The sequence below is a fragment of the Rosa rugosa genome, chromosome 5 (genome assembly GCF_958449725.1).
Source record: "Rosa rugosa chromosome 5, drRosRugo1.1, whole genome shotgun sequence".
NCBI lineage: Eukaryota > Viridiplantae > Streptophyta > Magnoliopsida > Rosales > Rosaceae > Rosa > Rosa rugosa.
The window spans coordinates 20,021,514-20,035,163 of NC_084824.1; the positions used below are offsets into that span (position 1 = coordinate 20,021,514).

General features: G+C 37.7%; 1 protein-coding gene across 1 annotated transcript; it reads left to right on the plus strand.

The window, feature by feature from the left end:
• The first annotated feature begins 1,294 nt into the window (after positions 1 to 1,294).
• Positions 1,295 to 3,860, plus strand: LOC133710663 (cytochrome P450 71B26-like). The gene is made up of 2 exons (XM_062136798.1): positions 1,295 to 2,272; positions 2,993 to 3,860. Exons 1-2 carry the CDS (start codon positions 1,346 to 1,348, stop codon positions 3,605 to 3,607), a joined length of 1,542 nt encoding a protein of 513 aa, XP_061992782.1. The 5' UTR covers positions 1,295 to 1,345; the 3' UTR covers positions 3,608 to 3,860.
• Positions 3,861 to 13,650: the final 9,790 nt, after the last annotated feature.

Genomic DNA, 13,650 nt, shown 5'->3' on the forward strand with positions numbered 1-13,650 from the left:
TAGAGAGATGGAGCTGAAATCTTTCTGAAGCTGCACAGCAGCAACAATCTCATGACAAGTACCAACTAATGAAAAACCATAATTGTAGAAAGAATGTCCAAACAATAGCAATTGTTGGTGAGAGGCCACTAGAATAATCAATCTCAAAATTAGACCAATATATCCCATTATTACTTGAAAACTGAACCCATTATAGGGACCCCCTGTATCTCATTCATGATCATATGCTTAAAAATTATTCCCATTTGAGTCCATTACAATCTGGGAATCGATTATTGTCAATAGTGGTGCCAGGTATCCAACATGACGGGCCCTGCAATCTTGAAACAAACCAAGTCCAAAACTGCAACAAAGCCAATGCATAATAATTCAATGGTAACCAGATCACTGGAGGCGAGGAATCAAACCACTACAATGAAGAACTCAACCCCAGATCTCCACCACAGAACCACCAAAACCCCTATTATCAACGCAATTGAAGTCGTCGCAATCAGCACCGTCGTGTCTGTCATTGAGCCTCCAAACGAAATCGCAAGCGCCAACTCCAGCTTCCGCACCAAATCCGAATTCGAACTCATCGTGATCTTCGTTGGAAAATCTCTGGCTTCCTACGATGCTCCGACTCCGATGAAGAGAGAGAGAGAGAGAGAGTGCAGATCAGAGGACAGAGAGAGAGTGTGTGTGTGGCTGTGTGCAGATCGGAGGAATGAGAGACACATGGGTAATTGTTTAATTTGGTTGAGGATAAAATTGTCTTTTTACATTAGATTGGATTGGTGAGAATAAAAATCTATTACTAGAGTAAGTGAGATAATTTTGGTTCATTTTGGTACTTTGGGTCAAAGACCCTTATTTATTCTTTAGTTGATAGGTTTTTACTCTATTGTTGTATAATTAGATCTTTTCAATTCCCAAAGATCTGTCTTCTTAATTTTCTTCAAGTTTTCTTGCAAGTGGTTATGAATTATGAATATAACAAAATGGATTATGAATATAACAAAAACCATATCGACCAATTCAATAAACTTCGTGCGCAACTCTTCACCTGTATTAAGCAGTACCAGTCGTTATTTAAGAAGTCTTCACAACAAGAAATCAGATTTGATACTGCAAGATAATGTGACTACAAATAATTTTCACCCACTCATAATTTCCAATTTTCCATAGTGAAATTCGCAAGTCTTATATGTGGGTCACATACTTGGACAAAAATAAAATAGTAATTCAATTATGAATTATGCAGATGGTGTGCTTGCTCAGTTAGGACTTGGGAGCAGCAGCTCTTATATATACAAGACCGACATAGAAATTAAGAAACATCAAGGTAATCACTAAAGCTCCGTTAATGGCTGACAAGACCCTCCTACTAATCTTATGGATTCCATTTCTCCTCCTTCTCCCTTTACTACTGCTTTTACTGAGAAAGCAGATCAATAAGCCACAAAAGCACTTCCCACCAAGCCCTCCTAAGCTTCCCATTATAGGCAACCTCCACCAGTTTACTCAATCTGGTTCATCTCTTCATCAAAACCTATGGAGACTATCACAGAAATACGGACCACTCATGCTCTTACACATGGGTCGCAGACCGACCCTCATAATCTCATCAGCTGAAGCAGCAAAACAGACCTTGAAAGATAATGATCTCCACTGTTGCAGTAGACCGGCCTCCTCGGGATCTCGCAGACTCACATTTAACTATCTAGACATAGGATTTTCGCCTTACGGTGAATATTGGCGAGAGATAAGAAAGATATGTGTGCTTGAGATTTTCAGTGCGAAAAGGGTTCAGTCGTATAGGTCTATTAGAGAAGAAGAAGTCATGAAGATGATTGATTCAATCTCTGACGCATCAGCTTCATCTTCTCCTGTTAACCTTACTGAGAAGTTGTTTGCTCTCATGGGCAGTATAATTTTCAGGATTGTTTTCGGGACAAGTTTCCAAGGGAGCGATTTGGAGCATGAAAGATTTCTTCGAGTGCTTCATGATAGTGGAGATATGCTTACAGGCTTCTCATCATGCGCAGCTGATTTCTTTCCTCCATGTATCGGGTGGATCATGGACAGGATCTCCGGTAAACATAGAGAGTTTGACAGAGTTTCCAGGGAAGTTCATCGCTTTTTTCAGCAGGCGATTGATGATCATCTCAGGCCTGGGAGGACACAACAGGAGCATGAAGATATAGTTGATGTGCTGCTTAAAATGGTCAAGAAGCAAACTGGGATTGGAGCTGCTCAGCTTGGTCATAATAACATCAAGGCAGTTCTCTTGGTAAGCTGCGAACTAATTCAAATCACGGCCTCTTAATTTTTAATTAATGACGAAATAGAATCGTCTGTATGTTGTCATGTGTAATCCAAAACTAAATGATTTAATTTGTTTTAAACATCGTACTAGTGTGGACAAGTATTTGCGTCCTAATTATTAGATCCAATTTGAACCCATATGTCCAATATAACTCACTTTGTACTATATAAAACTCGGGCGTCCCAATCGAATCTATTTGATTATCTAAAAAAAAATAATTAAAAAAATTATAAAAAAAAATCGAATCTATTTGTTTGCCTTTTTTTTTATTGCACAACAATTAGCTAGTTGTCCATAAGTAGACTAAACTCAAGATCACGTACACTTGACTAGACCAATATGATTATGAACCCTTTAATGTTGATCACTAAGAGCCATGTATACTTTTCAATAAATTTTTACTTAGCTGAACTTAATTGTTATTCTATTTTAATTCAAAATTAGAGAATAATGAGGAAGTTGGAATTAGTTTAACTGAGTAGGCCCGGTGAACGAGATTTTATCACTAATGATCTCTATATAGTCATCTGCATGATGGTTTTTCTAGTCGGACCAAACCATGCCATACTCTATGTTAAAAGTTGTCTTCATGCCGATTGATTTTGAGTTGAATGTTATTTCAACTTTAATAGATTTAATATTTTAATAATTAATTAGTTAATTACTATGATATTTGTGAATCAGGATTTGTTTATAGGAGGAGTAGCCACCAGTGCAATTGCCATGGTTTGGGCAATGGCAGAGCTGGCTACGAATACAAGAGTGATGAAGAAAGCACAGGAAGAAATTAGAAACTGCATTGGAAATAAAGGAAAAGCCACTGAAATTGATACAGAGCAGCTGCACTACCTCAAGATGATAGTGAAAGAAACACTTCGACTACATCCACCAGGTCCCCTACTTCTTCCGAGAGAAACCATGTCCCACTTCAAAGTCCTCGGCTATGATGTTGACCCCAAAACAACAATCCTTGTTAATGATTGGGCAATCTCACGAGATCCAGAATTTTGGAACGACCCAGAAAAGTTCATTCCGGAAAGATTTGATGATAGGTCTGTTGATTTTAAAGGGCAACACTTTGACTTCTTGCCGTTTGGAGCTGGTCGAAGAATCTGTCCAGGGATTTATATGGCAGCGACGACAATGGAGCTTGCACTTGCCAAATTGTTGTGCTGCTTTGATTGGAAAGTGCCTGATGGAATGAATGAGGAAGATATCAAGATGGAAGAAACAACCCATGGGGTAACTATTTGCTTGAAAAATCCTCTCAACCTTGTCCCTATGAGATATTCCTGTTAGGAATTATGGTCATGACTTTTCTGCTCGGGTTGATTATCGTTCTGCTTCGCTGGTTTGGATCATTGTTATTTGTTTTATTGTTCAGGCTAGCAAGCCTACTAGAATGCTGTTTTTTTCTTTTGTATTGTTTCTTCAGGGAGGTGGTTTTGGCCTAGTCCCCCACCTCTTGTTATGTAATCTGATTGTTGCTGTTTATTAGTAATATATCTAGCAAGGGACGGGAGGTGGGCTCCCGGTTGTAGCGGTTCTCCTAGAGGATTTGCGGATGTCTCGGCACCCCTTTCAGACTACAACAGAGGAGTTAATATCGTCTAATCCTCGTTAGTAGTTAAAAAAAAAAAAAAAAGTGGGGCTTCCTTTTATCTGAGTTTTCAACACTTTCTTTCATATTGAGAGTTCACCATCAGCTCCAATTCACCACCCACATTCTCTCCTACCACCAACATCCATGTTTTCTGCCTCCTTATTCCTTTCCAAATGCCCCTTACCCTCACCCATGATTCCTAGCCCCTTGTACACCGTCCGTGGTGGTTGCACACCCAATGTGGCGTTCATATATAGACGATCTAATTACTCCTTGCTTGATTTCTTGTCTTTTCCTTATCAATTTACCCGAACTTTTTCAGATCTTTACCCTCCATGACCCAACACCTCATATCATTTCTCCACTACCTCAGATTGCTTCCATGAAAGTTCTCATGGCTACCTTTTAAAAGTGAAAATAAATTACTTAGGCAAATATGGTTGCTCACGCATGGGTTTCACAACCACTATTCTCCATTGTAATAATTCTTTGCTTTTAACTTATGTTCTCATTCAATGGCCACGACTCCTTCAAGGATGGTGCATCTCTAGCTGGTGAAGAAGAGAAAGTTAGTTTAAGGTTCATCCCCTCTTTCAGATATGTCTTTCGGGGTATTTTGGTTACGGAGTTACTCGGCGGATTATGACAACTTGGTGCGGCCTGTGACGGCTTCAAACGGTTTGTGATGGCTCTATGCTGTTTTTCTCAATTACTTGGTGTTTCTCTCTATTGAATTCAATTGGAAATTGAATTTCCTATGTGTTTATCCTTATGTATGGGCTTATTCATCAGATCTAGTTTAATGTATCTTTTTTAGCCCCTTGGGTTTACAACGGGGTGGCTTAAAAAAAATAATAAATAAATAAATTAGTAATGTGATATCTCTAAGTTCTAAAATTCTGTTTCTCATGTGGGTATATGTATCACATGGAGTGTTTGATCATATGAGTGAACACCACCAAATTCTCAGCCCACTTACAAAATGAATAATGAGGTTCTGTTCAACTGTTGGCATGGATCTAAATCTAATATATAGTAGAGAACAATGAGATAGATAGAAATTTAGAATGGTTCTATTTACCTCAATATTCTCCACCATTTGATTTAGATCTAACAACAATCGAGCACAACTATATAGATTTTTTTTCTTTTTTTGAATAAGTATAGAAAATTTATGAAGTACGAAAAAAACGCTCTTAGTCAGATTTGTGTTTTGTTTAAATGACCTGAAATTTAGTATTATATGGTCTAGTGGGATTAGTTTTCAAGAGTTGGGCTCCCCTAAATCCAATACTTAGTATCCAAAAGTCAAATAAATGATTATATTTTTAATAATATTCTATAAATTACTATATAGAGCCTAAGTAACACGATAAAATATTAGTCTTAGAATAACACTGATGTAATTTAATTTGGAACAACAAAATACATCATGTGCAATACATTCTTAACGAGTACACTTTCTTGACAAATTTCGAAAGAAAAACCCTAAGAGAACGCACCTCATGCGCACCCTAACCTATCCCAACCCTTCTCTGCATTCTTGCTCGTCCAGTTGTTGCTCCGTGCCTGCGTTGGTCTCTAGAGTCGTCGACATGTGACGAGCGTGGCCGAACAAGACTTGTGTTCATGGGCGACTCAATGGTTGAGTAGAGGGTTCAAATGATGTGGAAGAAACCAGGAACAGGTTGGTGGAATGACTGTTGGTGGTCCCACCTGCTAAGATTCGTGCTACCCTCGTGCGGTCACTCCCTGCCAAGGAGAATGCTCGTCCAGATACGTGGACAGACGCAATCCTCTGAAGTCAATAGCTGGCATGAACCCTAGTACACCCTGGCACCTATATGAAGGGGGGGGGGACCTCACTCCACGCTCGAGGTGACTCTTATTTCCTCTATTTCTACTCATACTGAGATTGGCTTCCGCTTTACTCATTCCTTACTTAGGCATCGGAGGAGTGAAGTTTGGAACACTGCAGACTTTCTCTTAACGATTCTTCTCTGTTGACAGATCTCAACCGAAGGATTTAGGAGCGGAGATAGTCTCAAGTTACACTCGTTCATTCTCGGCGCATCCAGATTCGTGCACTAGATTTGGTGCATCTGTGCTATTCTGGACTAAAAGCCAAGGTGCTTTATGGCTAAAGACGCACCAACTCTCACGCCCTCCCTCCTCCGTCGGATAACGAGACACCAACCCTGCAACGTAGGCTCTTCCTCGATCACTTTGGAAGATCAAATCACACACTTTGGAAGCAAACAATTGATACAATGATCTGCTGGAGAAATACAACCACTACTAGAATTTTGCTCTTAGACATCACGACAATTACATCGGTGAGGAATTCACGCGATGTAAAAAAATATCATTAACATGGATTCCTCAAATTCCGATTTATATGCATATCGTCAATAGCTGGCATGAACCCTAGTACACCCTGGCACCTATATGAAGGGGGGGGGGACCTCACTCCACGCTCGAGGTGACTCTTATTTCCTCTATTTCTACTCATACTGAGATTGGCTTCCGCTTTACTCATTCCTTACTTAGGCATCGGAGGAGTGAAGTTTGGAACACTGCAGACTTTCTCTTAACGATTCTTCTCTGTTGACAGATCTCAACCGAAGGATTTAGGAGCGGAGATAGTCTCAAGTTACACTCGTTCATTCTCGGCGCATCCAGATTCGTGCACTAGATTTGGTGCATCTGTGCTATTCTGGACTAAAAGCCAAGGTGCTTTATGGCTAAAGACGCACCAACTCTCACGCCCTCCCTCCTCCGTCGGATAACGAGACACCAACCCTGCAACGTAGGCTCTTCCTCGATCACTTTGGAAGATCAAATCACACACTTTGGAAGCAAACAATTGATACAATGATCTGCTGGAGAAATACAACCACTACTAGAATTTTGCTCTTAGACATCACGACAATTACATCGGTGAGGAATTCACGCGATGTAAAAAAATATCATTAACATGGATTCCTCAAATTCCGATTTATATGCATATCGTCAATAGCTGGCATGAACCCTAGTACACCCTGGCACCTATATAAAGGGGGGGGGGATCTCACTCCACGCTCGAGGTGACTCTTATTTCCTCTATTTCTACTCATACTGAGATTGGCTTCCGCTTTACTCATTCCTTACTTAGGCATCGGAGGAGTGAAGTTTGGAACACTGCAGACTTTCTCTTAACGATTCTTCTCTGTTGACAGATCTCAACCGAAGGATTTAGGAGCGGAGATAGTCTCAAGTTACACTCGTTCATTCTCGGCGCATCCAGATTCGTGCACTAGATTTGGTGCATCTGTGCTATTCTGGACTAAAAGCCAAGGTGCTTTATGGCTAAAGACGCACCAACTCTCACGCCCTCCCTCCTCCGTCGGATAACGAGACACCAACCCTGCAACGTAGGCTCTTCCTCGATCACTTTGGAAGATCAAATCACACACTTTGGAAGCAAACAATTGATACAATGATCTGCTGGAGAAATACAACCACTACTAGAATTTTGCTCTTAGACATCACGACAATTACATCGGTGAGGAATTCACGCGATGTAAAAAAATATCATTAACATGGATTCCTCAAATTCCGATTTATATGCATATCGTTTATTACTGTTGACCGATGTCTATATTTTGATTCAAAAATTTACAAAAACGCGGAAAGACTAAGTTAAAAACTTTCGGGAACGCGGGAGCAAAATTTTCATTCCCCACACACTTTGTTATTTTTCCTACTTTTACCTCACTCACTTTCATCATTCTCTCTCTCACTCTTGCCCGAAACCCTATCCCTCCCCTCCTTCCTCTCCATCCCTCTCTCCACGGCCACCATCGCCTTCCTCTCCGCTCACTCCCGCTACTATCTCTCTCTCATTAACCACCTCCACCACCTCGCCGTCGCTATCACCTGTACCCGCAAGCTCTCTCTCTCTCTCTCTAGCTCTCGAGCTCTCTAAGATCTCGGAAGATTTCAATCTGGCAACGCATCCTCTACAACAGGTTTTAATCTGAATTAATCGCGTTAATGGTGAGTCACTACGACTGAATTTTTTGTTTTCTGTTTGGGTCCTAAGAATTTTGGGGGTTTTCAATTTTAGGGTTTTAATTATAGATGGGTGGAGATTTGGGGATACCTGTCACTACTAGAAATCTGTTCATAGACATCGCATGTTTTAAATCGGTCAGACTTGTACACGATGTAAAAAAGTAATCTAACATCGTTTTACGAAAATACCGATTTAAATGTATATTATTAACATCGGGTCTTAAAATGACCGGTGTTAAAAGTTTTGTTTGAAAATTTGCGGGAACCTACTTTTGCAAAACGCGCTAAGTCTTTTAAGTGAATTGAAGAAGCGGGTACTAAATCTAAAAACTTTCACACTTAGGGGGGTGTATTGTATATGGAATTAGTGGAACTTTTAAAGAAATCTATGGAATTTAAAAGTCTGGGTGTATTCAATATAGACTTTTAACAGTCCATGAAAGTCTTGAGGTATTCAATTAGGATTTTTAAAGACTTCATGAATTCCACCAAAATCTAGGGGTATTCAATTAGGACTTTTAAAAATGAATAAAAGTACAGAGGTATTCAAAATATCATTCATACTTATGGAATTAGAAAATCATGGATAATCATGGACTTTATAGTGTTAACTATACATACCAAACTCCAATAATTTTCCAGCCTCCAGACCAAAGATTTCAAAAAATCTATCAAAGTTTCCTCTTCAAAAAAAAATAAAATAAATGGTCTATCAAAGTTCTTCTCTCTACGCACGAACAAGTTTGTCCTTCATCATCTCTCTTTCTTAATTTTTAATCTTTTATGATATCAACTTTTTTTGATACCCAACATGTTCATTGTAGTTGTTGAATGTGATTTTTGTTTTTTTGTTTTTATTTTTATATTTTTTTTTTCAATTGTGATACTTCGAACCCTAATAGCAATAAAAATGATTTATGAAATCCTAAAACTCAAATATTGTGGTCTAACCCTAAGACCTTGAACCATACTAAATTTTATCTTATTAATTAATTATTCTCATTAATTTGAATTTATATTATGGTTCAAAAAAAGGTTGAACAATTGAATATCAATTGATTGATTATAGATCAAGACATTGACCAATATTGCTACAATATATGTTAATCGGCAAAAACAAAATTGATGAGAATAATTAACTATAAACATCAAGTGATCTATATTGTATATTTATGTTGTTGGGAGATTAGGAATGAGAACAAACTCGCTAAACAGATTAACAATAATTTATTTGAGTCAATTTCTATTAGAAGATACTGGAGCATTGAAGAGACAACAAGTTATTATTTTGTTTTGTGTTTGGGTTGCATTTGTTTTATTTTTTTTTGTTTTTTGTTTTTTATATATTTTGTACATCCTAGGAAATCTGTAGAAGTCATTCATAATAAAGTATATAGATTTTCATGAATCAATAAAAGTCTGTTGCTAAAATCAATGGTTTTTAAAGAGTCTGTGGACTTTTCAAAAAGTCTGTCATTTAAAAAAAGTCTGCACAAATCCAAATACAATACACCCCCCTTAGAAAAAAAAATTAAAGCCCGATCCCAAAAGTAAAACAGAAACTAAGCTCTCGCCCGACTCCTTCATTGTGAACTCACCCCAAACTGGATCTCCTCCCAAACCCGACCTCCATCTCACTCGAACTCGCCGTCATTATTACCCTCCTTCCTTCCTTCATCTACGTCCTCAGATTCTTCGGCATCGACTTCGTCCAGTCTGTCTTCAACTCCCGTTGCTGCCCTCCCCTTGCCAAACCCATACAGCGCCGTTCCGTCTTAGCCTCTGGAATCGAAGCAAGAGAGCGGCGGCCAGTCGGCGCGACTCACTTCAGAGAACGACTCCGTTGTGGGATTCGAAGGATTTGCCTGTCGAAGGATTCTAGGAGTCGCCGGTCGGAGACGAAGTAATCTTAGTACGTATGATTGTTTTTGTGGTCTATTGTTTTCATTTGGGCGAAAATTATTGTATGGATTTGTGGGCTATTGTTTCTTTTCAAAATTGAATGCGTTTTATGTTTGAGGATTATTGATTAGAGGTGTTTATTGTGGATTAGGTGGTCCGGCCGTCGGAGATACACAGTCCAGATGCTTGAGATTGGCCGGTAAAAGTCCCTCCGAGGCGGTCGCCGTCCGGCAATTGCTTGGTCATCGCTTACCACTTGATGCACGGCAAGCCAAATCTGAATGGTCATCGCTTACCACTTGATACTTGGAATCACTAATCGTTAAGCCTTACATTACATGCTTAATCGATATTGTTTTTCTTATTATTCATTTATCTCGTCTCAGATCTGAGAATTGTCTTTGATGATTTTTCTTGGTTTTCGTTTATGAATTGAATTGATTTCATAACCACCAGGGAAGAGAGTTTGCCTCAGGGTCTTCTTCTTTTTCTGTCTTGCTTATATAATAATGTTTGTTAGCTGCAGATGAAAATTTTAATGGCATTGTGAATAATAGGTGTCTCTTGAAGCCTTAGTAATCTTTCTTTCCTTTTTTTTTTTGGTTAATTGTGTGTTGGTTAATTGTGTAGGTGCCGGTAGAAGTGCCTGATCAGAATCAAGTGTTCAGGGATCCAACATTGCCGCTCATGGTGGACATTGGAAGTGGTACCGTTCTTATTACTGATGGACTCTTTCTCATGTTTATCTGTAGCTGTAGTCCTAGTGCTTCTTGATTATGAGCAATTTCTTACTTTGAGCCTGTCATTTATGTTTCCACATTAATTATGTCCCTCTGTTTATTCTTATTAATAGTTAGAAGTGATTTTGTAGGTTCAACAAGGCATGGAATTGAGTTAATAGTTAATACAAGTTTACTGGTCCTCTATCTTGCCTCCCTTAGGAGGATGTTAGGCAGACACTTGTTTGATTACATAGTATTTTGGTAACACAGTTCTAACACATGTTATGTTGACAGGATATGATGGATGAATGTGGTATGGCTCTTGTTTTGATTGGACCCGGTAGCATTGATCAGGTCTGCCAAAAGAAATGATACATATATATACAATTGTTATACTTTTTGGTTTGAAAAACTTTGTGCACAAAGATTTACCAAGGCTCGTTAGTCTAGACTTTGCCAACTATTTCATATTTTGATATACTATTTTATGTAAATGCAATCAATCTTTTATATGTAATTGCTCTTTTCTATATGTAATTGCTGTCATTTTGGCTTTAGTAACTTCTCCTTTGCCTTCACCAATTATGTCTCTTTACGTTAATTTATATATTGAATTTGATGGGTTTGCATAGACTCTAAGATGGACACTTATGGGTGGATTGGTCTTGCCTTCATTATCCATTTTGCACAACTAGCAGGTGATGAAATCCTTGTAGTGAGGGGTGGACAAGGAGGGGTGAGGCATCATGCATCTTAATTGGAGTGGAAATTTTCAGTATTTTCTGTGCAGATTTAGAACTGTTTGAGTATTATCGAGACTATCTTTGCATAATACTTTTGAATATTGATGTGCATTTGCATTTGCATTTGGTTCTCTTGGGTTTCGTGCAGATTAGCTTGGTAGAAATGCCAGAGCGTAGCAAGAAAAAGTTGATGGCTTTGACCACTAATGTGATGAGAGATGATAGTGATAAGGTAAAGTGGTCATGCTTATTCTCACTTGGTATTCCGATGATTATTATCTGTATTGAGATTCATTTCCTTTTTAGTACCTTTTAAGCTCAGTCATGTCGGTATTTCTTTTTGTTGAGTTTAGTAATACCAGAAATCACTGTCATTAGGTTTATGTTGCACTGTGAAACTGACTTTGTCATTCTCTTGCAGGGCCTTGGATTACAAGTTGTGAAATATTTGGCTGCCAAATATGAAGAGCTAGGGTGTGGAGTGAAATGGATGGGCAAGCCTGATAAGGTGATCTAGTCACATTGGTTTGGTTACCGCTGTTAACTTCACTTCATGTGAACCTTTAGCTTAATACATATTTCTCTTGCACTTGACTACCAAGATGAATTTTGAGCAAGGCTAGTTTTTGCTTTGAAGCTAAGTTTGGTGTAGAAATTTTGTAGATTGTTACTCATATGTTTCTAGGCTATGCTTTGTAGGTTTTGGGGTTTTCTTTTGTGACATATGTTCAATTATGAATTTGGAAAGAAAATTAATGGAAAGCCCCAATTTTTGGATGATTATGAAATGCATTTCTTGTCCCAGTAGCAGCTAGATGCAAACTTAGCTCATCACTCTTGTCAAAATGAAGTGAAGTATATAAAAGCATAACAAAACAGTAATGCCAAGGAAAACGAAGTCACTTGAGAGATTAGAAATCAGTATCAAAATGAAAATCGATGTCTTATGATTATTAATGTATCGAGTCGTGTCTGCAGAACCGATGTACTCAAAACCAGTGCACATCGATTTTACAAAACAAAAGCGATGTCTACAATGAAACAACACATCGGTTCTAGAAAAAGCAAGCGATGTACATAAAACCATTGAACATCGTTTTGCTTGAATGAAAACGATGTGCTGTGTTAAATGAAACATCAGTCCTTAAAAAAAACTGATGACGGCTAAAGATACAGACATCGTTCCTAAGAAAATAATGTGCCAAGCTACATGTAAAAATGGCCACGAACAAACAATAATCATGGGAACTGTTGTCTAGAAGTGTACTAGACATCGGTTCTGAAAATAGAAATCGACGCAAATGTTCACGTAGGTATTGTTCGACATATACTTTATTAAGCATAAAATGTGAAAATATGAAGAATTAGACATAGCTAACATACAAAAATATGATGATTATAACGATTATACATCGATTTGTTTTTTAGAATCGATGTTGGTTGTTGTCTGGGACATCGGTTAAAAATGCGCTTATACTGATGTCTATATCTTTCTCTACACCCACTAAGACATCGGTCGAAAATTAGTGGGGAAATTACTGGTCCCTCCTTTAACTTTTGGTGTGTCGACAGTTCAGTCCCTGTTATTCCAATTTTAACAGATAACTCCCCAAACATTCAAATTTCACACAATTTGATCCAAAATTACCATTTTACCCCTCACTTTCTTTTTTCACATACACACACACATATATACATATATCTACATATACATACATACATACATACATACATATATATATATACACACACACACACACATATACATTATATATATACACACACATATGTATAAAATTATACATATATTTATATATCTACATATACATATACATACATATATATATAGATATACACACACACATTAGATATATAAAAGTTGTGAATTTTTTTTATAATATGAAACATAAACATAGTATATAGACTTACCAAATACATAAACACATTAGATATATATGTATACATACATATACATATATATATATACACATACACACACACACACACACACACACACACACACACACACACACATATATATATATGTGTGTGTGTGTGTGTGTGTGTATGTATATATCTGCATATGTATATGTACACACACATATATACATATAAATATATATAAAAAGAGAGAGAGAAGAATAAAAATATACACACACATATACATACATATATACATACATACATATATACTCACACACACACACACATACATATATATATAAAGAGAGAGAGAAGAATAAAAAATATATATACATACACACACACACACACATATATATTCATATGTATAAAAGAGAGAGAGAGAAGAATAAA

What these genes read in the sequence shown, in the direction of transcription:
- LOC133710663 (XM_062136798.1), top strand. Translation starts at nt 1,346, where the DNA reads ATGGCTGACAAGACCCTCCTACTAATCTTATGGATTCCATTTCTCCTC. An exon ending in ACATCAAGGCAGTTCTCTTG is followed by an intron (nt 2,273 to 2,992) that starts GTAAGCTGCGAA and finishes TTTGTGAATCAG; the next exon opens with GATTTGTTTATAGGAGGAGT.